We start from the raw sequence: 25,324 nt of genomic DNA, 5'->3' as shown, positions 1-25,324 counted from the left end.
CACCAGCTGATATGGAACGTCTTAGCAGGAGGCAGCATTTCACCAACATGATGGAGCAGTATGAGTGCACGCGACTACACGTACTGAATGACAGGTCTTCAAACTTATGGGTCTCCAAATTGGGCATATGGCCTGAGCTTGCCCTTTACGCCAGGGAGGTGCTGGCCTGCCCTGCAGCCAGTGTATTATCTGAATGTGTGTTTAGCACGGCAGGGGGCGTTATCACAGACAAGCACAGCCGCCTGTCCACAGCCAATTAAAATGAACCAGGCATGGATGCCACAGGACTTGTCCGTACCTTGTGCAGAATAGACATGTATACCGGCCTTAACCAGCCATTGATATACTACAGCGCAATTGCTCATTCTTGTATTTTGGCTACCTCGTCCTCCTCCACCGCTGCTTCCACCTACCAAAAACTGCTACAAGTGGACATAGTTTTAAATTAGAGGGGCAAAGGTTTAAAAGTAATATCAGGAAGTATTACTTTACGGAGAGAGTAGTGGATGCATGGAATAGCCTTCCTGCAGAAGTGGTAGCTGCAAATACAGTGAAGGAGTTTAAGCATGCATGGGAGAGGCATAAGGCCATCCTTCATATAAGATAGGGCCAGGGGCTATTCATAGTATTCAGTATATTGGGCAGACTATGTTTCTATATGTTTCTACACTGCTACGTCCACCGCCTCCTCAAACTCCTACTCCATATGGACCTCCACCTCATAAATCAAGTATTTATTTATTTTTTTGTACGTATTTTATGTCATTTCACTGATTTGTCTGTTACATTTTCGGGTGAAATTCACCAATTTTTGGGTGTGATATAACACTCCTATACCTTGTAGACAGGTAAAAAAAATTCACTAATTTGTCTTACATTTTCGGGTGAAATTCACCAATTTTTGGGTGTGATATACCACTGCTATACCTAGTAGACAGGTCAGAAAAATTCACTAATTTGTCTGTTACATTTTCGGGTGAAATTCCCCAATTTTTGGCTGTGATATACCCCTGCTCTACCTAGTTGACGGCCTAATACATTTCACAAATTTTTCTGTTTGGGTTGGGTTGACATTTTACCATTTTTGCCGTGAATAGACCCCTGCTCTGCATAGGTGACAGGGACCGAAGTTTTAAAAAATAATCTGTTCCATTGGTGGGTGACAGTAACCCATTTCTGGCGATGAAAAACCCCTTCTCTGCATAGGTGACAGGGACTTAAATTTCAAAAATTCATCTTTAATTGGCCCTTTTATTCGATCTTTCTGCTTTAATAATTTGTCCCACATTTCTGCTTCATCCCATTGCAGCCATTGACCTCCCTTGGATGAGGTCTCCCTTTCTCACGCTTCCTCTCTGGCGTGGAACCCTGATTCGCCGATAACCGTGATCAACATGGTAGGCTCAGAAAAGAACATTGAAAGTTGATAAAGAAGATATCCAAATGGATGGTGGACTTTACAGGGACGTGCGATCAGGCAGAAGTTATCTAGAGTCAACAAAGCGGCAGCAGGGCCTCTCCTGGCTAACGTTTCCAAATCCAAAATACCCCAGTGACATTCCCTATCATTTTTTTTATTAATCATTCAACTAACAGGGCATCTTAAGAGTCCTGTATTGTTATTTATCGTCACTACCTCCCTGAGTCGGGAGTGGGTAATTGCTGCGCGCCCCCTCCTTTCCTTCAATTCTTCCGTTTTAATAGCTTCTCCCACATTTCCGCTCAATCACAATTAAATTTCATCCACTGATCTCCCTTGGATGTGGTCTCTCTTTCTCACGCTCCCTCTCCGGCGTGGAACCCTGATTCGCCGCTAACCGTGATCAACATGGTAGGCGCAAAAAAGAACATCGAAAGTTGATAGAGCAGATATCAAATTGGATCGTGAACATCAGGGGGATGTGCGACATGGTGGGGCAATATGTTTGCACACGCCTACATGAACTGACATGGTTCTGCCCCCTGCAACTTGGGCACATGGCCTGAGCTTGCCCTTTACGCCTTGGATGTGCTGGCCTGCCCTGCAGCCAGTGTATTGTCTGAACGTGTGTTTAGCACGACTGGAGGGGGTTATCACAGGTTATATTTCCCGATGTTTTGGGGTGGATCCTAATTTAAAAAAATAAAATTAAAACCAAAAAGCAGTGTAGGCTACCTCCTCCTCCACCGCCGCTTCCACCTACACTGTCTCCTCAACCTCCTACTCCATATGGACCTCGTCCTCCTAGATCAAGGTTATTTTTTATTTTTACGTATGTTATGTTATTTAAAGGCATTTCCCTATCCACATTTGTTTGCAGAGCACTTGCCATGCTCTTAACCACATTTTGATGCCATTTGCAGCCCACTAGCCCTTTCCATTACATTTTTACAGCCATTTTAGTGCTCAAAAGTTTGGGTCCCCATTGACTTCAATGGGTTTCGGGTTCGGGGTCAAGTTCGGATCAAGTTCCGCTCAACTCTAATCTTAATTTAAATAATGTTCACTATCTTAGTTCCTCTGTGAAAATATAGAAGATGGACATGCTATAATGACCTGTGAAAATACCCTAATCTAATCTAATTTAAGTAATCTAAAGCCACATAACAAAAAGTCAGTTTTACCTGTCCCCAATGTACAGAGTTCTGTTGACTTTTAGAAATTTCTGAATGTTCAACTGGTTACTTTTCTTTGAAGGACTTCTATTGGGACCACTCCCAATAAATACAGGATATGTCTGGAGATCTAAAAGATAAGCAAGGAGAAGTAGCAAGATATCACAATTTGTATTTACATAAAGAAAGTCTGTCAGTTCTTTTCAGCCCATTAACAAATTACAGTGGAGGGTAGCAGACTGAAATATACATTCAAACATACCTTTGTGGCTATGGAGAAAGGTCTGATTGCTGCAAAAATAAACTTTTATGACATTCAAATGAGGTTGCAAGTACCCAGTGGGCAATGAGACTAGAAAGTGCTCAGGCTCTCCTCATTAAACCATGCCCCACACTCCTCCCTTGGTCTTGATTGATGGTTCCGAAGTTGTCCTATGTCACTCTCCTCTGCACTGACAATGTTAGAGCTGTCAATAAACACCAAGGGGGAGGTGCAGGGTGTGGTTTACTGAGTAGAGCCTGGGTAACTGCCAAGTGCTGGAGAAATTCAGGAATTCAGGAAATTTAGGCATTATAACTAATAGGGCTAGTACATGTGGTCATTATAAGTACTGGGTACACTAAAGGAGCCCATTATAACTACTGTGGCACTATAGGGGGCCTTATTACTACTGGGGCCACTTCAAGAGGACATTATAAATTCTGTGGCAATATGAGGGACATTATAACTACTGGGGTACTATAGATGGGCCAAATTAGTACTGGGGGTTCTATAGAGGCCATTTTGGACGGCCTTATTACTACTGGGGGCACTTTAGGGGACATTATTACTACTGGGGGGCCTTAGTACTACTGGGGGCACAGTAGGTGCATTATTACTGCTGGGGACAGTTTATGGGGCCTTATTACTAATAGGGGTACCCTGGGGAGCTTTATCACTATGGATGGCACTCTAGGCCATTATTGTTACTGGTAATGTGATGGGGCAGTATTATTATTGGGCACAATATGGGAGGCACTACAGCACTAATACTAATTAGGGCACTCTCAGGGAGCATTATGACTGTAGGGGGCTCTATTAGTAATGCGGGCACCCTGAGAGATAATTGGTGGGACATTTGGGAGCACTATTAGTATGTATATTATATATATTATGTATAGTATATTATACCTGTATGGTACTGTTATTTCTTCAGTATAGTATTTAGGGTCATTGCGGAGCACAGCACGCACAGTATTGGGCAGGGGCGTACAGAAATCATTGGGCCCCTTAGCAAGAATCTGAATTGGGCCCCCCTAACTCCACCCACTACCCACACCTGGCCCATCCCACTACCTGCCCTGGCTCCTCCCCTGCCACACCCTCATTAGCCAATAAATAAAGAAATATAATGTATAAATAATCTTTTGAAACCTATAACGCTTTATAATCTGTACTCTCATACACCGCTGATACGGTGTATAAAAATAAGGATTTCACTGAGGCTGGAGTGAGCGATGTACAGCACACATCACTGCTCCTGCCCGTTTGCTTTAGTAAAGCCGGGCATAGATGTCGAGCTTTAGCAGAGTGGGCACAGGGAGCAATATGTATGTGAGCACAGTTAATTGAGTACAGGGCAGGGCTCACATACAGATCGCTCCTCCTGCCTGTGCCCACTGTGACATAGATCATCCCCCACATCTGAACTCTTGTTGCTGCTGATGCTTATTGTGCCCCAGCCCCCCACCCCCACAGTTCATGGTGACTTGGGACCCTAGAGCACACTGTCCTCTATATGAGAATCAACAGCAAGCAGAGTTCATGGGGGGAAGGGCTGGAGCACACTCTCCTCTACATGATAAGCCTTATAAGTAATATACAGAACAGTGTGCCCCCCACCCTTGGGAACTCTGCTTGCTGATGTCCCAGCAGAACCCCCTCTTCCCCTTATTATCCCCCCACCATGAACTCTTTTTTTTAAACACAGAGACACTCAAGTTACTCACTTTGTGGACTGTGGTGGTGCCATTGGCACACAGGGGCAAGTCTTGCCGGTGATGCTGGGGGCTGGAGTCGGTCAGTGCCTGGCTGAGACAGGCAGCGCATACTGCTGCAATACACTAGCCAAACAGCAGCAGGAGCTTAGCACTGCTAAATGCTGATTGGCCAGTGCAACGTCCAGCAGACAGAGGAGACTGGAGAGTGAGTGCTAGCCTGGCTGCAATGCTGGCTGTCAGGGGGTCAGGTACATCGGCGGCTTCCAATGTGTTTGCAGGGGGACCTGAGCAGAGGGGGAGCAGAGGGGAAGCAGGGACTCAGGATGAAAGACGAGTCTGTGAGCTGTGGCAATGTGGCATAATAAATAACTGCAGACATTGTAGGGGGTGGGGCCTTCCATGCACTCCGAGCCCCCTCTTACCACAGGCCCCATAGCAGCTGCATGGTCTGCCGCTATTGACGGTACACCACTGGTATTGGGTTTAGCAGCAGGATAACACTTGCACCAGCAGGTGGAGGGGGTATGGAAACGTGAGGAACCGCAGATGTCTGTGTGGCAAACTCTGCAGAGATGAGACATGGCTCAAAGATGTTGTCACCAACTTACCTGTCTGAGCTCCCATGCTGTGGTCTGGGGCTCAGTCTCAGCAGCACTGTGTCAAATGCGCTGCCGGACCATTGCCCCGTGATGCGCCACCTAGGCCACGCCCCTGGTGAGGCATGCCTAAGCCATGCCTCCTGGTGAAGCATCACATAGACCATGCACCCTCATGTTGTCTACTTTTAGCCACGCTCCTGGTGATTCATGCGCATATGTTTGCTGGGGGAGATTAGTGAGTTATTTGTATCACCCGTATGTTTGCGATACAGGTTGAGTGACTGCTCAGCCTGCCTATCTCAGGACTGCTCATATTCTGTTCCAATGGGGCGCTGAGTCCCTGGATCTATCATGTTCTGATCCAGGGACTCTGTGCTCTATTTAAACCACCTGCTGGCAATACACCCTTGCTAGTTATGGTTTTTCCCTTGCTGTGCTGTGGTTGCTACTATTTGGATTTGACTTCGGTTTGACTTGGACCTCATTCTCTGCTTAGTGATTTTGTACCCAGTTTCCCATCTGCTTTGACCCTTGGCTTGGATATTGTTGACCACCTAGCTTTTTACCCATTTCTGTACGACCATTCTCTGTGTGGGTTGGATTCCAGTAGTGTGAACAGATCCCTGCAATTTTTACTGTGGGTCCTTGGTTTGGTTCTGTTCACTTATCAGTATAGGGATGGTTGACTAGCTGTGGACTAGCCATTTAGGGATTGGTCTGCAATTAGGGACAGTTAGGGCGCAACGTGTGAGTGCATTTCCCTGGCTACAGTCGTGACAGTATAACTTGCCATACACGTTTTTTTTTTATCCCTGGGGTGCTAGAGTGCTATGGATCCCATGTTAGCACTAGCCAACAAGATATATGGTGTTGTCCAGCTAGTCCAAGACTTAGCGCAAAGGGCTTATGAGTAGGAGTCTCGCTTACCTCCCACTTTAGTGTCTTTTCTAGTAGAGCCCAAGGTACAGATTCCTGAAAGGTTCTCTGGGGACCAAAAAAGATTTGTCACCGTCAGGAAAAGTTGCAAGCTGTACTTCCATCTCTCACTCATTTGGGTCGGAAGTTCAGACGGTGGGCATTATTATGTCCTTACTACAGGGAAATCCTAAAGAGTTGGAATTTTCCCTGGTTCCCATCTCCCCTGAACTATGTTTGGTTTATTGTTTATTTTCATCTCTGGGCCTGCTATATGATGAGTCAGATAGGGCGGCTTATGCTGAGAGTCAGCCCTTGTCTCTAAGTCAGAGCAAGCGTCCAGTCGAGCAGTAATGTGCTGAGTTCTGCAAATGGTGTACTGCCTCTAGTTGGAACGTTCCAGCCAACAACTTAAAAGATCTGCTAGTTAGTCATCCCAGCCCAGATTCCCTTCATGAAGCAATGTCTTTGGCTATTCTCCTTGATAGGCGTATTAGATAATGCAAGTGTAAGAGGTCTGTCTGTGTCCATCCCTCTTCTTCCTCCTCTGTCAGTAAACCTTCTGCTGGATCTAAGGCTCCTGAAGAATCCGAGGATCCTATGATGGTTGGTGCTATGGCATCTCAGCAGCAGAGTCAGCATCGCCGAAAGAACACACTGTGTTTCCATTGCAGCAGCCCTGCTCATCAAGTCCGATCTTGCCCTGTGAAACCAAAGGTGGAAACTTCAGCGTCTAAGTAAAGTTCGGGGAGGTCACTCAGACGCACAGATATTTCCCGAGAAGTGTACAAGAATACTTCTGCCAGTGAGGACTGTTACGGGTCATGCTTTTGTTGATTTGGGGTCTGCTGCAAATTTTGTTAATTATCTTTTAGTGTGCGAGTTACATAAGCCCATTCCGGTGTCTGGAGTAGACACCACTCCATTGGCCGGAGGGTTTATAGAATTACAAAGTATTTAGTTATGACAGTGGCTCTGATTCACTCTGAAAAATGTTCACTATTTGTTTTGAACAATTTATCTGATGTTGTTTTAGGGTTACCCTGGTTGAAGAACTAATCCCCAAAATTTGACTGGAGTACTGGAGAGCTGATTAAGTAAGCTCTCAGCGCTCTAGTCACTGCAAGTTCAGCTTGCTGGCCTGGGTCTGGAAGAGGGTTCCATTCCTAGGTTTATTCAAGATTTTCAGGATTCCCTAAGGAGGCTTCTGAGGCCTTGCCACCCCATAGAGAATACAACTGTGCCATTGAATTACTACCTGGAGCTTTGTCGGATGTTTAATCTCTCTGGGCCAGAGACTGGCTATGAGAAAGTACATCCAAGATAGCCTTAAGAAAGAGCACATCCGTCCATCCGTTTCTCCCATAGGGGCCGGCTTCATTTTTGTAGTAAAAAGGACGGAGGTCTTCGTCGTTGTATAAACTCCAGGATGCTCAACAAAATTACCATTCAGAATCAATACCCTCTTTCTCTGATTCCTGATCTTTTTTTTTTTTTTGTATAATTGTCTTTTTATTAAAGAAGTTATAAGAATAAAAGAAACATACATATTTCCTTATGAAACCTGCTGACCATCAGGTGATCAGTAAATATGAAAAATTTGACAGCGCAAATAAATCACATAAATGCATATCAAGCAATTCCAGTTCCATCAATACTAATTCGTATACAACCCGATCACAGGAGAAATAGTAATATAACTGGGCAGGAGCTGCCCACGACTATGCAAACATAGTGTATAACATTGTCATTACTATGAACAAGGGACAGGACAAGACACAAAAGGGTGGACAGAGGGAGGGGGGGCGAGAGGGATACTATTCAGCGATCTCTGCGAATGTGTCCCAAGGCTGCCATACCTTATGAAATTTGTCTATAGAGTTATTGATAAGCGCAGTTAAATATTCCATTCGTTTAACCTCCATAATACTAGAGAACAGATCAAGCCGAGTCGGTATGTCCTGTCTCTTCCAGTATTTAGCTATAAGGCGTCTAGTTGCCGACAATATGTGAAATACTAAGCAGAGTACGAGTTTCTTTAGTACTATTGAGGGCATGTTCAGTAAAAACATATATGGGTCCAGTGAGAATTTTATATTAATTAGTTGCATTATAAGGTGTTGGGCCTCTCTCCATAGTGGGAATATAGCTTGACAATCCCAAAAGATGTGAAATAAAGACCCTTGGCCAGAGCCACACCTGCAACAAGTACTAGAGACAGTAGGATTCAGGTGCTTGAGCATCTGGGGTGTATGATACCAAAACATCAATAGCTTATAGGAATTCTCTCTATAGGTCACACAAGTGGACGACATTGCTGCTCTACGCCATATAAGCTGCCAATCACTCGGTGGTATTTCCTTCTCCAAGTATCTCTCCCATTTAGACATATACGCATGACGCATAACCCGTGGGGATTCCGGAGTTGAGAGAAGAACATATATGTCTGATATAAGACCCCTGGTGGAGGTCGAGAGTTTACAAAGTCGTTCAAACACTGTCGGAGTAGATACCTTCGTATCATTAAATAGGGTTCTAAGCAAGTGTTGAATTTGTATATGCTGCCATCTAGAGGACCCAGGTAGATTGTATTTTTCCTTAAAAAATTCAAACGGTATAATCTCAAGGGTCCTATATTCCACTACATCAGCAAATCTGAATAATTTGTTGGAAAACCACGGCTTAAAAGATGTGTATTGTAACCCTAATGGGAATACAGGATTAAATAAAAACGAGGTCATTGAGGATTTATCAGATACCAATGGGAATTTCTGTTTGCAACTTTTCCAGATATTGTATGTTAGTGACATAGGACCCAACAATTGGGTAGTACAATTGGCCGGTAATGGTGTCCACAAAAGGGCATTAGGGTGAATAGGGACCAACCATAGCTTCTCAATTTCCATCCATCTAGAGAATGCCAGGAGGGAAGACCACGCAGGGATACTGTAACGGTCACGTACACACACACACAGGGGGGAGGGAAGTGACCACTGCGCTCCACCCTCACCCCTGGCCCTGCCTACTTGCCTCGCGAGTCCTAATGACAGGGGACAACTGGACGGCAATCCCTAGCTTGGAACAAGTGCAGGGATGACAGACCGACAAACAACAGAACGTGAACGGACCGAGTCAATGCCAGGAAATCTACAAAGGACAAATGGAGCAAGCAGAGAATAGTCAGGAGAAGCCGGGGTCATAAATACCAGGAGAGTCGCGAAGTACCAAAGGAGTCAGCAGAGGATCGTCAGGAGTTCAGCAGGGGGTCAGTACACCAGGAAAGACAAAATCGCAGGTGGAACCTAAATAACAGGCAATCTGTGGCCAGCAGATTGCCTGTTTAAATAGGGAGCTAGAGGGGTCATGTGACGTGGCCAGCGTCACATGACTTCACACAGACTACACAGCCGACCACCGAGTGATCAGCTCGGTGCTCAGCCCTAAAACCATTAGCATGAATGCAGATAGATGCACACATAGTATTATCAGGGGCGCGGGTGACGCTGGACGCACTGATGATGCGCGCGTGCTCTGGACGTGCCCGCCTCCTAGACGGCGCCGTGACAGATACAACGCAAATGTGTCGCCCAGTAGTATTTCATTATATCAGGGAGCCCCAGACCACCTTGTGATTTAAGGGCGGTAAGAGTACTGCAAGAAATTCTATGTCTTTTTCCAATCCAGACAAACCTAAGGATGGAAGATTGCAAAGCTTTCAGATCCTTCTTAGGTATGGGAACTGGAATAGTTTCCATCACATATAATAATTTAGGCAATATGGTCATTTTGACCGCTGCAATGCGTCCCAGCAAAGAAATTAGCAAGGGCATCCATTTAGCCATAAGCAAATTAAGTTCCTGGAAGAGGTGAACAAAATTATGAGCGTAGAGGGTGTTATATGTTTTTGTTAGCTGCACTCCCAGATATTTGAGAGTGGTATCATCCCATTTAAAATGGAAATTACTTTGTAGGGCACTCAGTACATCTGGCGGGATATTAATAGATAAAGCCTCCGTTTTTGATGTATTAATCTTATACCCAGACAATCTGCTATATTCCCCTATTGTCCGAAATAAATTTGGCAGCAAAGTATGTAGGTTTGTCAACGTAAGAAGGATATCATCACCGAAGAGTGATAATTTAAAGGACACCTTATTGACTTCTATTCCTTGAATATCAGGATGGGCTCGTAATAGCGCTGCTAATGGCTCTATGCAAAGTACGAAAAGTAAGGGGGATAACGGGCAACCCTGCCTAGTTCCGTTTTGAATAGTTATCATGCTGGACTGGGCATGTGTCGTTTTCACATAAGCTGTTGGGCGGGTGTAAAGAGCACGAATGGCATTCAAGAAAGGCCCCCCTATACCAAAACACCGTAATGCAGAAAACATAAAAGGCCAACTTAGGCGGTCAAAAGCCTTTTCTGCATCAAGGCCCAATATTAACGCTTGTTGTTTCCGCCTGTTAACAATGTCTATCAGATCTATAGTCCTCCTCGTATTCTCACCTCCTTGGCGATTTAACACAAAGCCAACTTGATCTTTATGGATCAAACTCGGGAGCAGGTTAACGAGCCTGTTTGCCAGAAGTTTCGTAAATATCTTTAAGTCTGAATTAAGGAGGGCTATAGGACGATAGTTGGCGCAGTCCATATGATCCTTCTCTGGTTTTGGTATAAGGTGATGAAGGATTGAAGCATTGTGTCTGGTATAGGATAGCCCTCTAGGAAAGAGTTAAAAATCTTGACCATATATGGAAGGAGGATATCTACATATGTTTTATAATAGAGGTATGGCAGACCATCCGGCCCAGGTGACTTGCGATTAGGAAGGTTTTTTATCACTTCTGATATTTCTTCAGCTATAATCTGAGTGTTAAGGGTAGCTGCTAGGTCACTAGTTAATTTAGGTAGCTGACATTGTTTGAGGAAGGAGCAAAACATTTCCCGTTGCCTCAGAGGGTCCTTAGGGACCTGCTGGGGGAGAGAGTAAAGATTTTCACAGTATTTCTGAAAGAGGGCCATCATTTTATTGGGATCATAGGTAATAGTGCCATCTGCTTGTCTCAAGGCAGTCGGGGTGCTTGTCATATTAGAATCTCGCAACTGTTTCGCCAAGAGCGTGTGCGATTTATTTCCCCAGGCATAATAGCGTTGCCGAGAATACAGAAGTAGTTTATCGGTTTTCACCAATGCTAGATCTCTCAACTTAGCTCTCAGCATAAGTATGTGCCTTTAAAAGGTGACGAGAGTTGCGGGATCCCAACTGATCCTCCAAGCGCTCCAGATCTTTCTTGATACAACAATACTGCATATTTCTATCCTTTTTCATTTTAGCTCCAATGGCTATGCAATTACCCCTAAAGACAGTTTTATGCCCCTCCCATAAGGTAGACATGGAAGAGACTGATTGTTGGTTAATACGAAAATATTCTGACAAGCCCTCCTGTAAGGACTGTCTAGGTATAGGGTTAGAAAGAAGGCTCTCGTTTAAACGCCAGTGGCAAACCTTAGTAATTGGGTGTCTAGTGTTTAACGTAAAAAAAATAGGCGCATGGTCTGACCACGTGATAGACCCTATATCAGCGTCCATCATTAAGCGCATTGTGGGGATATTACAGAGAAAGTAATCAATTCGAGTGTGTGTACTGTGAGGATGTGAGTAGAACGTAAACGTCCTAGACGTAGGGTAATTCACTCGCCACAAGTCATACACCGCAAACTTTCTCACCAAACGTCTAAAAAGGCGTGAAAGCCTAGCCTGCTCCCTGGAAGGGGTTTTTCCTGCTAACGTCTGGCTAGCATTTCAGAGAAGGAGACATTAAAATCACCTCCCACAATAAGTGCTGCTGGAAGTAAATGAGATACCTTCGTGAGCACCTTAGTGAGGAAGGAGATCTGTTTGGAATTCGGAGAGTATAGATTACAGAGGACAGTGGGGGTACCATGCAAGGTTGCTTGCAGGATAATGGATAATATAACAACCCTGAGGGTCAGACAGATATCTGTGAGGTCACCTGGAGTGGGCAATTAACAGATAAAAGGATCGCAACTCCAGCCTTTTTTTTATCATTAAATGCTGAGTACGCTTTGGGGAACAGTCCAGCTGCAAATTTAAATGTTCCCGTCTCGTCAAAGTGTGTTTCCTGGAGGAAGACTACCTCGGCTTTTTGAGTACGACACTCCGTCAAGGCCAGTCTCCTCTTAACATTGGAGTTCAGGCCTTTGACGTTTAAAGACATACACTTAATCATGGCGGAAAGATTGGCTGGGCCATATACTTGCTATTTTGAGTGCAGAAGATAGTCCTCCAAGAAACATCACTCCAGTCACCCCAACAGAAAATCTGCAAGAAAGCATAGTCAATATCCTTAGGTACACCGAACAGATAATAGGACATGGGACACACGAGGGTACAAGGAAACACACAAGACAATAGCATAGAGAAGAGACTGATAGGAATAATCCAAACATTGGACTTCAACGTCCAGACGGGGGCAGTCAGAAAAGGCTTGAAACTTATGATATGGCCCTGTCTCATTTCCTCAGTTCCCGAAAGAACAAAGGAGAGGAAGAGGGCAAAAAAGGTCAATCCCCCCTGTGGTGGCATGGTTGAACATACCCGGCATAGAAAACAAAACAATGTTAGAGCGGTATGCATAGAACGTTACACTCTAACAGTAAGGCAAGAAAAACATATGAAGAACATCAGCCGCCAATCAAATCGACTAAAATTTTAGGAGACGAGCATTAAGATACTACTTAGATCACAGCAGATCAGGTCAGTTCATCTCTCAATGTGGATCCCCTGGGTTCTTCTCCTGACAGGGACCTACGGTTCTTGCTTCGTATTTGCTCCCAAACTGGGGGGGGGGGTGCCATCAGCGGGTTCAGGGACCTCCCAGTCATCAATAGGAGGTACAGGAACCCTCAGCGTTTCACAGAAAGCAGACAAGTCCGCATGGGTCCTCAAAGGCACAGATTTCCCGTTTTTGTTAGCAATAAGCGCAAATGGATATCCCCAAAGGTAGGGAATTTTCTTCTGCCTCATGGAAGCTAAGAGAGGTTGAAGTAGCCGTCTTTTTTGCAGGGTTAGCCATGATAAGTCCTGGTAGAGTTGTACATGGACACCATGAAAGTCAATGACTCGGAATGCGCGGGCTTTGGACATTATAGATTCTTTAAGCTGAAAATCTGTGACGCAGCATATGACGTCTCGGGGCTGTGCAGACGCGTTTTTTGGGGCGCAAGACCCTATGAGCACGATCCATTTTGATAATGTGGGAAGGTGGAGATCCCAATATAGTAATAAATAAGTCATTCAGGACCTCATGTAGATTTTCTTCAGATTCCTGTTCAGGCAAGCCTCTCACTCTAATGTTATGTCTGCGGCCTCTATTGTCAAGGTCCTCTAAATGTCTGGTGTTATCCCTTACAGCCTGGGAGCATCTTGAGATAGTAGATTGGAGATGAGCAATATATTTGCGGGTGACATCATGTTCCGTTTCTAGAGAATCCACCCGGCCCGTAACCTGTTTAAAGTCCTGACGCAGGGACGAAATTTCGGTTTTACACGTATTTCTCACTTCTTTTATGAGATTTCTAAAATCCTCCTTAGTAGGAAGGTGCTGTAAGGACCTCTGCAAAGAAGCTGACGATTGCGATAACTGCATGGCACTATCATCAGTGTCATCATTTATATCAGATTGTAAGTCCCAAGGGATATCCTCCCCATCTATTCTCCCTTTGGCCTGAAGGTGGTCCAGGGGGTCATCAGGGGGCTCTGCCCAATCCTTCCTGCACTGGGACGGTGTGGCTGAGGTATTGTTGCGCTTAGGCGCCATCTTTGGCGGCATGCTTGTGGCTAATTCAGACACTGGGGACTGCCCAGCGATGCCCAATGTCCCCTCTTGCGTGACAGGCCTGTATACAAACTCTGCAGCCAGCGGAGATAGGGGGGAGCCGGGTTACCTGTTGTGGCTCGCTGCCATCAGGACGCTGCAGCAGAGGAGCTTCTCCTCTGTCTCCTCCCGTAATGGCGCCCGCGAGAGTTTCGCGCCTCAGGCCCCAGGGAACAGTCAGCGCTGCAGTGCGACGGTCCAGGTATGTGGCGATGCTGTGGGTCTTCAAATTAGGTGCCAGGCTGCCTCTGGATCTTTTTGAGAGCAGCGATTTCCCCATGGGACCCGAACACCGGGCTAGTGAGGCTCCTGCAGTAGGTCAGAGCGGCGGAGCTCTCCCTCTATGCTGCCATCTTGCCGGACGGTCAAGCCACGCCCCCGATTCCTGATCTTTTTAATCAGATTGTTGGAACTCAATGGATCTCCAAAATAGACAGGGGAACCTACAATCTGATTAAAATCAGGAAGAGAGACGAGTGGAAAATGCCATTCAACACTCCTGAGAGGCATTTTGAGTGTCTAGTAATGACATATTCCGTGAGTTTCTTGGACAGTTTGTTGTGGTGTACTTAAAGGGAATCTGTCACCAGTATCATCACCATTAAATAAAACTATTGTTTTGTAGCACTTACTACCTCCTTTCCAGATGTGCTTTTCTTTCCTTGCTGCTTGGTTTCTATCTCGAAAAAATCCACTTTATTCCTTATGCAAATGAGGCAGTAAGGTGCCCAGAGAGGCGTTATTTTTGTTCAAAGGCGCCCAGTAACACCCCCATTGAGTGCCCAGGCCTGCCCTCCAGCAGAGCCCAAGCACGCCTCTCCTCAGCTCATACTCTGCGCCCCCAGCAGCACCGTTGTCCCCCCCATATCACTAACAGAAGATAACCCTGCACACTCTTGCTTTCAGCGCCGCTGACAAATTTCGCTGCACTTCTTCTCTTCCAGCAGAGGATGAAACCGTCACTGGGCTCAGCGCATGCCCAGTAAAACATTTGAGGCTGATGCCCTCAGTTGAACCGGAAGAGTGGAGGTGCAGGCAGTGTTCGGAACTGAGGGCATCAGCTTCAAATGTTTTACTGGGCATGCGCTGAGCCCAGTGACGGTTTCATCCTCTGCTGGAAGAGAAGAAGCGCAGCAAGATTTTTCAGCAGCGCTGAAAGCAAGGGTGGGCGGTGTTATCTGCTGTTAGTGATATGGGGGGGGGGGAGACAACGGCGCTGCTGGGAGCTCCATCACCTGACAACAAAATGGTGATGGAAACAGCCTACTTTTTTCCCCACAATGCACTTTCCAGGTCATTCCCCCAGTACCAGCACTCTCATTCCCATCTTTTAGGAATGAGATTCAACACCCTCGGTCTTCCATCCTATTTCCATTGTCATTGTGGGCGAGTTTAACTTCTGCATATACAGCATCTCGGTGGCTCAGTGGTTAGCACTGGTGCCTTGCAGCGCTGGGGTCCTAGGTTTGAATCCGATCAAGGACAACATCTGCATGGAGTTTGTATGATCTCCCCGTGTTTCTGTGGGTTTCCTCCGGGTGCTCCAGTTTCCTCCCACATTCCAAAGGCATACTGATAGGGACCTTAGTTTGTGAGCCCCATTGGGGATAGTTGGATGATAATGTCTGTAAAGCGCTGCGGAATATAGAAGTGCATAAAATAAATCTCATTAAAGTGAGTACACCCCTCACATTTTTGTAAATATTTTATTATATCTTTTCTTGGGACAACACTAAAGGTGGAATGTAAAGTAGTCAGTGTACAGCTTGTATAACAGTGTAAATTTTGTGTGCCCTCCAAATAACTCAACTCACAGCCAATAATGTCTAAACCGCTGGAAACAAACATGAGTACACCGCAAAGTGAAACTGGCCAAATTGTGCCTAAAGTGTCAATATTTTGTATGATCACCATTATTTTCCAGCACTGCCTTAACTCTCTTGGGCATGGAGTGCACCAGAGCTTCTCAGGTTGCCACTGGAATCATCTTCCACACCTCGATGATGACATTTAGGTCTGGAGACATGCTTGGCCAGTCCAGAACCTTTACCCTCAGTTTCTTTACCAAGGCAGTGTGTTTGGGGTTGTTATCATGTTGGAATACAAGCCTACGGCCCAGTTTCCGAATGGAGGGGATCATGCTCTGCTTCAGTATGTCACAATACATGCTGGCACTCATGGTTCCCTCAATAAACTGCAGTTCCCCACAGCCAGCAGCACTCATGCAGCCCCAAACTATAACACTCCCACCACCATGCTTGACTGTAGGCAAGACACATTTGTCTTTGTACTCCTCACCTGGGTGCCGCTACACACGCTTAACATCATCTGAACCAAATAAGTTTATCTTGGTCTCATCAGACCACAGGACATAGTTCCACTAATGTATGTCCTTATTCTGCTTGTATTTAGCAAACTGTTTGCAGGCTTTCTTCTGCATCACCTTTAGAAGAGGCTTCCTTCTGGTACGACAGCCATGCAGACCAATTTGATGCAGTGTGACGCATATGGTCTGAGCACTGACAGGCTGACCTCCCCACCCCTTAAACCTCTGCAGCAATGCTGGCAGCACTACATCTATTTTGAAAAGTCAGAAAAAATTCACGACAATCAGAAATGTAATGCAACTTAGTAGTAGGTATTTATTCCATCCATGTAGAATTTATAGCAAGTGAGGCCAAAGCTTCGGTCCGTCCCGGACCTTGATCACGGCCTAAAAATACATACAGTACAAGTGTAAATACATATTATACAAAGGGGGTCCTCTGGAGGAACCAGGACCAAAAATTCAATATAGCGGAATAATACATAGGGGAAAGGAGACAATAAACCGTAGTGGAGAGATACAGTCTATAGGGGAGAATATGACAATATATCTCGTATAGGAATCATCTAGAAACCAGTAGGCAATTGCACATAGTGAATAATCAAAGCAATTTGTCCATACAAAGTAAAAAATTCCTGGGAGCAATAGTTCATCTTGATAAACAAAATACATAAATAGTGTCTCAAAAGTTGCAGGATACAGTACATATAGCAATTGTCCAATAAAAATACATAATGTTTACAGTGTAGGGCAAGTACTGTAATTGCCCCTGATTAGTGCAAGTGTGTCCACATGATCCCAAAACATTAAAAAACTCACAATCAGCTGATGATCCATATAGAGCCGGCATCGCGATCTCGGTGGCGTCCCTATTTGGTCTCTGCGCATGTGCGAAAAAGTCAAAATCGCGCGATACTTCGAGCGTAGAGAGACTGACTAGCGACCACAACAAAGATGGCCTGTCTCCCGGTCAGTGTGCGCATGTCCATGTGCAAGTATCGGCCAGCAGTAGTCAAGTGATCCACTTGATCGGATATCAACAGGTACATGAGCTGTGATAGGGAATCTACAGATTAAAATATAGGTCTGGACCATTGTATACCCGGAAATCCCACAGAGGAACAAATGTGGGAATCCAGGACCCAGCGTCCTATCAACCCTATTACTGGCCATATAATTACCCTACCGTGCACATAATGAAAAGGATTGGTGTCCAACGTCAGCGATTGATCGTATCAACGATCCAATCACTGTCGAGTTAAGGAGGTGACGACGTCGCAAAGGGCCTCCCCGCAAACCCTCGTCCACTTCAATGGACCACCTCACCCTCCAAATCGTGCACAGAGTGTAAATGCCAGAGCTACATATGATAAGGGTAAAAGTAACAGCAACATCTTATTAGGAGAACCATATACATTTAATATGTGGGTAGGCTCCGAACTAACACGGATCATGCTCCACATCTGTACCGGAGCAGCAGTCGGGTCTCCGTGTATGTGGAGCATGCCGTTAAATCACGGTTAAATCAACACCGGTACTCCAACAGGAAAGAAAAGATGGATCTGCCGGTGTCTAAACACTTCAAAGAGGCAGGACACACACAGAAAGATCTCAGGTTCCGTATACTGGAGAAGATAGAATTGGGAAGGTGTGGGGGGGACAGACAAGCTCTCCTTAAAAGGCGGGAGCTATTTTGGATTTTTACTTTAAAAACCTTGAAGCCCAATGGGTTTAATGTTGACTTTAGGGTGGAATAGTGGTGTCTCTCTCCTGTTATACGTGGGTCCTCACCACCCATTGTAGGTTGAGTGTACATGTGTACATGATAATCAAGTTGATTGACTTTGAATTTTTCTAAAAAATTATTATTTTGGTTTTTAGATGTATATATTGACCATGGTCATGACTGATGCCCTGTATGGTGAATGGAACATCGCTGATCCGGTCGGCTACCCACAGTTTTTCCTGACATCCTGCACATACACGGTGACCCGACTGCTGCTCCGGTACAGATGTGGAGCATGATCCGTGTTAGTTCGGAGCCTACCCACATATTAAATGTATATGGTTCTCCTAATAAGATGTTGCTGTTACTTTTACCCTTATCATATGTAGCTCTGGCATTTACACTCTGTGCACGATTTGGAGGGTGAGGTGGTCCATTGGAGTGGACGACGGTTCGCGGTGAGTCACCTCCTTAACTCGACAGTGATTGGATCGTTGATACGATCAATCGCTGACGTTGGACACCAATCCTTTTCATTATGTGCACGGTAGGGTGATTATATGGCCAGTAATAGGGTTGATAGAACGCTGGGTCCTGGATTCCCGCATTTGTTCCTCTGTGGGATTTCCGGTTATACAGTGGTCCAGACCTATATTTTAATCTGTAGATTCCCTATCACAGCTCATGTACCTGTTGATATCCGATCATGTGACTTGGATCACGTGACTACTGCTGGGAGGCCGATACTTGCACATGGACATGCGCACACTGACCGGGAGACAGGCCTGGCCATCTTTGTTGTGGTCGCTAGTCAGTCTCTCTACGCTCGAAGTATCGCGCGATTTTGACTTTTTCGCGCATGCGCAGAGACCGAATAGGGACGCCGCCGAGATCGCGATGCCGGCTCTATACGGATTATCAGCTGATTGTGAGTTTTTTTTATGTTTTTTAATGTTTTGGGATCATGTGGACACACTTGCACTAATCAGGGGCAATTACAGTACTTGCCCTACACTGTAAACATTATGTATTTTTATTGGACACTTGCTATATGTACTGTATCCTGCAACTTTTGAGACACTATTTATGTATTTTGTTTATCAAGATGAACTATTGCACCCAGGAATTTTTAACTTTGTATGGACAAATTGCTTTGATTGTATTTCTAATTGATGCACCTTTACATTGTATGCCTGTAACACATGTGCACATAGCTTGAGAAAGACAGCAACAAGCTGTTGAAACGTCGCTGCTGACACTGGGTGAATAAACTACACGTTTTCTGCTGAAATCCGTGGTGTGCTGCTGGCCTTCTTTCATCTTTGTATCGCATTGGACCAAGGTGCCGGTTCACATTGGCTTGATATGCACCCGCATCTTTCAGTGTGCTGCATCCTCATTTTTCTAAAGCCTATATATATATATATATATATATATATATATATACTGCTCAAAAAAATAAAGGGAACACAAAAATAACACATCCTAGATCTGAATTAATTAAATATTCTTCTGAAATACTTTGTTCTTTACATAATTGAATGTGCTGACAACAAAATCACACAAAAAAAAAAATGGAAATCAAATTTTTTAACCCACGGAGGTCTGGATTTGGAGTCACCCTCAAAATTAAAGTGGAAAGACACACTACAGGCTGATCCAATTTTGATGTAATGTCCTTAAAACAAGTAAAAATGAGGCTCAGTAGTGTGTGTGGCCTCCACGTGCCTGTATGACCTCCCTACAATGCCTGTGCATGCTCCTGATGAGGTGGCGGACGGTCTCCTGAGGGGTCTCCTCCCAGACCTGGACTAAAGCATCTGCCAACTCCTGGACAGTCTGTGGTGCAACGTGACGTTGGTGGATAGAGCGAGACGTGATGTCCCAGATGTGCTCAATTGGATTCAGGTCTGGGGAACGGGCGGGCCAGTCCATAGCATCAATGCCTTCGTCTTCCAGGAACTGCTGACACACTCCAGCCACATGAGGTCTAGCATTGTCTTGCATTAGGAGGAACCCAGGGCCAACCGCATATGGTCTCACAAGGGGTCTGAGGATCTCATCTCGGTACCTAATGGCAGTCAGGCTACCTCTGGCGAGCACATGGAGGGCTGTGCGGCCCTCCAAAGAAATGCCACCCCACACCATTACTGACCTAATGCCAAACCGGTCATGCTAGAGGATGTTGCAGGCAGCAGAACGTTCTCCACGGCGTCTCCAGACTCTGTCACGTCTGTCACATGTGCTCAGTGTGAACCTGCTTTCATCTGTGAAGAGCACAGGGCGCCAGTGGCGAATTTGCCAATCTTGGTGTTTTCTGGCAAATGCCAAACGTCCTGCACGGTGTTGGGCTATAAGCACAACCCCCACCTGTGGACGTCGGGCCCTCATATCACCCTCATGGAGTCTGTTTCTGACCGTTTGAGCAGACACATGCACATTTGTGGCCTGCTGGAGGTCATTTTGCAGGGCTCTGGCAGTGCTCCTCCTGTTCCTCCTTGCACAAAGGCGGAGGTAGCGGTCCTGCTGCTGGGTTGTTTCCCTCCTACGGCCTCCTCCACGTCTCCTGATGTACTGGCCTGTCTCCTGGTAGCGCCTCCATGCTCTGGACACTACGCTGACAGACACAGCAAACCTTCTTGCCACAGCTCGCATTGATGTGCCATCCTGGATAAGCTGCACTACCTGAGCCACTTGTGTGGATTGTAGACTCTGTCTCATGCTACCACTAGAGTGAAAGCACCGGCAGCATTCAAAAGTGACCAAAACATCAGCCAGGAAGCATCGGAACTGAGAAGTGGTCAGCCACCTGCAGAACCACTCCTTTATTGGGGGTGTCTTGCTAATTGCCTATAATTTCCACCTGTTGTCTATCCCATTTGCACAACAGCATGTGAAATTGATTGTCACTCAGTGTTGCTTCCTAAGTGGACAGTTTGATTTCACAGAAGTGTGATTGACTTGGAGTTACATTGTGTTGTTTAAGTGTTCCCTTTATTTTTTTGAGCAGTGTATATATATATATATATATATATATATATATAATTGGCGTTGTCGGGGTCCAAAGGCAACAGTAACGTAATGGTTTATTAAGGAGTAGATTAAGGGCTCATGCACACGTATGGCTTTTTCAGTATTTTGCGGTCCGTTTTTTACAGATCGGTTGCTCCGTTTTTTGTTTCCGTTGGGTTTCCATTTCCTTTCGATTTTTCCATTCCGTTTTTCCGTATGCCATATACAGTATACAGTAATTACATAGAAAAAATTGGGCTGGGCATAACATTTTCAATAGATTGTTCAGCAAAAACGGAACGGATAGGGAAGACATACGTATACATGCATTTCCGTATGTGTTCCGTTTTTTTTGCAGACCCATTGACTTGAATGGAGCCAAGCACCGTGATTTGCGGACAAGAATAGGACATGTTCTATCTTTTCACGGTACGAAAATATGGAAATACTGAAATGGGATGCACACGGAGACACTTCATTTTTTTTTGCTGAACCATTGAAATGAATGGTTCAGTATATGTACCGCATACTGAACTCAAAAAACGGCCAGTATACTGAACGCAAAATACTGTTGTGTGCATGAGCCCTAAGGATAATAAGATATAAGAAAGCATAATATTATTAAGGAATGGGTGTATCAAAGGTTAATAAAAAGTTGATCTGAGCAGAATAAGCCAGTATATTAAAGTATATATTGTGAGACAGTGACAGGTCTCACGCAGGGTAGAGGCAAGGAAGGGGTGGATAGTTCGGTCCACACCCCTATTCCACCACACGCGAGACCAGCTGGAAGTATTCAGGTTGGCATAAAGCACCTCCCAGGGTGTCAGAAAGAGGGGAGTGTGTTACTTGTGGATTTGAGAGGCTGAACAAGCAACTCAGAGCTGAGATAGATGATCTTGTGATCTCAAAGGATGACGTCGGGAAGAACGTCTATGAGTTGGAGAAGTCTAAGTTAGAGCCTATTAAGAATGGGTCTGGAGATGGTGGCACTGCGGTGCTGGCTGTGGCAGAGAAGATGGAAGATGCTTCTGCTGAACCAGTTAATGGAGCTGATGTGGATGCTGAACACCACAGACCCGTGGTAGAGTGTAGCCCAGGCCGGGAAGACGTCCCCTCTGCCTACAAGGCCTTCCAAATAGCCAGCAGCCTGCTGGGGAAGAAGTACGAGGAGGTGAACGATCAGTTTTTGGATCCGGGCTATTACGATGGGCTGTCTCTCCTGACTCCTCCACAAAAGGAGACCAGTGTCCTGGGTGAGCCTCTGGAGAAAACACCAGAAGACGAGGAGTATGCTGAAGACCCCAGTGCCTCCTACCTCGATGAGAAAGAGGGGGAAAGGTTAAGAGGGCAAGCGTATGGTGCCATGTCCGAGAAGGCTATCAAAGAGACTGGAGACTCCGAGAAGACAAAGGCTGAAGACGTTAAGGCCGATGTGTTTGTTGACATGAAGTCCCCAGGTGCTGCAGAAACCAAAGTTAAGACAAAGGGAGCGGCAGCCGAAGTGGAAAAAGACATAAAAAATGCAGAGGTCTCTCAAACTGCTGGAAAGAAGAAAGAAGTGACCCAGATGCACGTAAAAGAAGCGAGCAGGGGCAGGCATGCTCTGCTGAAGGAGTCGTGCAAAGCAAAGGAGAAAGTGTCGGGACAGGACCATAACTGGGAACAGTTCAGTCAAGAGCTGCAGCAGTCCAAGAAAGGACATGAGGCGCATGTGCGGGAGCCAGAGGATCAAAAAAGAGAGAGAGATCAAAGAGTGCGAGAGCGCATCATTATCACCCGCGAAAGAGTAGAAAAAGAGTACCTGGCCATGAGATGGGCACATGAGGCCTTTAGGCAGTTTAGATTGGGCAAGATGTTCGTTTTGGTGATAAACCAAGCTCTGCTAGCGTGGGTCTGGCAGAACAAAGGGAAGGTACATGTCACCGAGGTTCCTGGCCTCGGTGAAATAAGAACCGGTAATTTTCTGTGTCAGCGGCAGCTAGTGCTCGCTGACACTGTGTTGCTTAGTGTGGCTGTAAAGCCAATCTGGGCCAATTCTTATTGGGAGAAGCCAAAGAGCAGGGTGGGTGTCTGTTCCCCACGTCCAGACCAGGTGGATGCCCTCTCAACAGCCTCCCGTGGTTATGCAGGTGTTCACCCTCACAGGCTTGAACAAAGGGGGGGGGTATGTGAGACAGTGGCAGGTCTCACGCAGGGTAGAAGCAAGGAAGGGGTGGATAGTTCGGTCCACACCCCTATTCCACCACAGGCGAGACCAGCTGGAAGTAATCAGGCTGGCATAAAGCACCTCCCAGGGTGTCAGAAAGAGGGGAGTGTGTTACTTGTGGACAGAGGCCTGGAGGCTCTGTCAGTGTGGTCTAAGCCAGGAGGGCTGAGAGACCACGATTCCCCAAGAGACACTGGACTGGAGACAGTGGGCGTACTGTGCTCTGTACAGCCAGGAGGCTGTGGGACATTGGCGCAGAATGCTGCATGGGTTCACAGGATGTGAACAGGGACTTCGGTGAGTCAGGGATCTGTTTGTTTAGTTAGAGCCCAGCCGGGCGAGTGTTTATTATTTTGTATTATTGTTTATGTTTATGCGGATGTGCCGCAATAAAGCACCGTGTTTGGATCTTAAACTTGGTGTCCTGAAGATATCGGTGAGAATGACCCCCGAAAGAAAGCTGATCCCCTACAATATATAGAAAGGCAAATTGAATGGAAACCTGAGATCCAAAAGTTTCAGTATAGATAAAAAGCCAGTATAATAGAGATCACCAGGAGATATATCGGTATACATACCAGGAAGACAGGAGCATGATGTGTGTCGGATGGCGTTGCGCTGGCTATACTACGCTTGTCCCGTTATATAGTTGTATTTTGGCACCCTAAAGAAGTCACGTGGGTGACATATGACGTCACCACATTCGTGCGCATGCGCGAACAGTAGTATGGACTAATGTGTGTGTTAGGAGAGGTCACGTGATTGAAGTGTGGCGTCATCACGTGTGCGCGCATGCGTGAAAGATCAATAATGGGCAGTGTGGGCTAGTATGTGCCAGTACTCCCGTGCAAAGCCGCTTGTATGAATGTAAGTTAAGTAAGCGGCCAGGGTGTAGTAAAAGGCGTATAATTGACAACATAGTAATGGAATGAAGTGTATCGCAAGGGCATAAAACCAAAATAATGTTATGTATAGAGACAATGACAGAGGTTAGCGAAGCGCCTTGGTTTAGTAGTGCCCAAAAGTAAAAGGAATGTACGAAATGTACAGACAAACAAGGTCTAATAGGATATGGCGGTATTAGTATGCCAGAAAGGGTAAATATACAGATACAGCAGTAGCAATGGGTTAATGGATATATAAGGAAGTGTTAGATATAAAGGGTTATGTATATACACAAAATAAAGTACTAAAAAAAGTACTAAAAGTACTAAATAAGGTATTATACTTACAAAGTAGTATCACTTAGTTTGTAAAGAAGAAAAGAGGTGACAGTTAAAGGGAACCTGTCACTGGGATTTTGTGTATATAGCTGAGGTCATGGGTTGCTAGATGGCCGCTAGCACATACGTAATACCCAGTCCCCATAGCTCTGTATGCTTTTATTGTGTAAAAAAAAAGATTTTAAACATATGCAAATTAACCTGAGATGAGTCCTGTGTGAAGGAGCCCAGCACTGCTCCGCATTCTCAGAATCCCCCCCTTGCTTCCCAACATCAGAAAGCGGCGTAATCTCGGGATGCGCAAGCTAGCACATGCGCAGTTCGTTCCCTTTGGCTGATGCCAGCACAGGGAAGGAACACTATGATGACACTGCGCATGCGCTAGCTCGTGCATCGCAAGATTACGCCGCTCTAGCTTTCTGACGTCGGGGAGCAAGGAGGAGATTCTGAGGATGCGGGGCGGTGCTGGGCTCCTTCACGCTGGACTCATCTCGATCAAAGTGACAAACTGACTAAATGACTAAATCAAAATCATGATTGAGTCCCATTGGGTGTAGAGTCTTCAGCTTGTGTATCCAATAGGACTCACGTTGTCTCAACAGAAGTTTGTGGGTGCCCACCCCTGCGTGGAGCCAGGATATGCTCCAGGATTTGAAATTTGAGTTGACTAATCTGGCGATTCGTATCGATGACTTGGTGGGGTATAGGAAGTTCAGACTTCTTACAGTGAATGTCGGAATTATGTTTACTAATGCGGTCTTGCACACATTGGGAAGTTTCACCAACGTATGTGAGACCGCAGGGGCACTTTACCAAATACACCACATATGATGTAGCACA

General features: G+C 45.7%; 1 protein-coding gene across 1 annotated transcript in view; it reads right to left on the bottom strand.

Moving 5' to 3' along the window:
* SEMA6B (semaphorin 6B) overlaps positions 1–25,324 on the bottom strand; it is an 808,975-nt gene that overhangs the window by 746,490 nt on the left and 37,161 nt on the right. The window contains exon 2 of the mRNA XM_040419828.1: positions 2,605–2,725. Within this exon, the coding sequence (XP_040275762.1) occupies positions 2,605–2,725 (121 nt within the window). The remainder of the gene's footprint in view (positions 1–2,604; positions 2,726–25,324) is intronic.

This window comes from Bufo bufo, chromosome 2 (assembly GCF_905171765.1).
Source record: "Bufo bufo chromosome 2, aBufBuf1.1, whole genome shotgun sequence".
Classification (NCBI taxonomy): domain Eukaryota; kingdom Metazoa; phylum Chordata; class Amphibia; order Anura; family Bufonidae; genus Bufo; species Bufo bufo.
Note: the sequence above shows the minus strand (reverse complement) of the source record. Positions and strands in the feature narration are given on the sequence as shown.